The 536-nt window shown below is 63.4% G+C and overlaps 1 protein-coding gene across 1 annotated transcript in view; it reads right to left on the bottom strand.

Moving 5' to 3' along the window:
• Positions 1–249, bottom strand: part of FAAH2 (fatty acid amide hydrolase 2) — a gene marked incomplete at its 5' end in the record, with an annotated part of 11240 nt that extends 10991 nt beyond the window's left edge. The window contains 1 exon segment of the mRNA XM_010187494.1: positions 130–249. Within this exon segment, the coding sequence (XP_010185796.1) occupies positions 130–249 (120 nt within the window).
• Positions 250–536: the final 287 nt, after the last annotated feature.

Genomic DNA, 536 nt, shown 5'->3' with positions numbered 1-536 from the left:
CGTGCAAGAAGCTGCCTGTCCCCTTGCAGCAACCCCACGGGATGGGCACGGCAGCGTCCTGGCAGATTCCTCCCATGCCTGCCTTCCTCCTCCTGGCATTTTGGGAGGGGATCCTGGCACCCGCTCTACCTGTGGTGGGTTTATGGCCAAAGATGCCGTTGAAGAACGCCGGCATCCGGATGCTGCCACCAACGTCGGAGCCCACGCCGATGACCGAGCAGGCGGCTGCCAGGACACTGCCCTCCCCGCCTGCAGGGAGAAAACACAGCGAAACCACGGGGTTACCACGCAAATCACGGGGAGGCTGGGAACACAGGGCAAAGGGGTTTTCTTGCCAAACTGCCGCACCGGCACTGCTGGTTGCAGGCGGAGCAAGCCAAAGCAATGCTGGGTGCAACACCCAGGAGGTGCAAAGCTGCTGGGTCCCCGAGCTCTGTGGGAGCCCAGCACTGAGCTAAAGTGGGGGGCGGAGGACTCGGGACCCCTCTCCTCGCCCCTGGAGTGCTGGGAACACAGGGCAAAGGGGTTTTCTTGCC

This window comes from Mesitornis unicolor, unplaced genomic scaffold (genome assembly GCF_000695765.1).
Source record: "Mesitornis unicolor isolate BGI_N332 unplaced genomic scaffold, ASM69576v1 scaffold32646, whole genome shotgun sequence".
NCBI classification, from domain to species: Eukaryota; Metazoa; Chordata; class Aves; order Mesitornithiformes; family Mesitornithidae; genus Mesitornis; species Mesitornis unicolor.
Note: the sequence above shows the minus strand (reverse complement) of the source record. Positions and strands in the feature narration are given on the sequence as shown.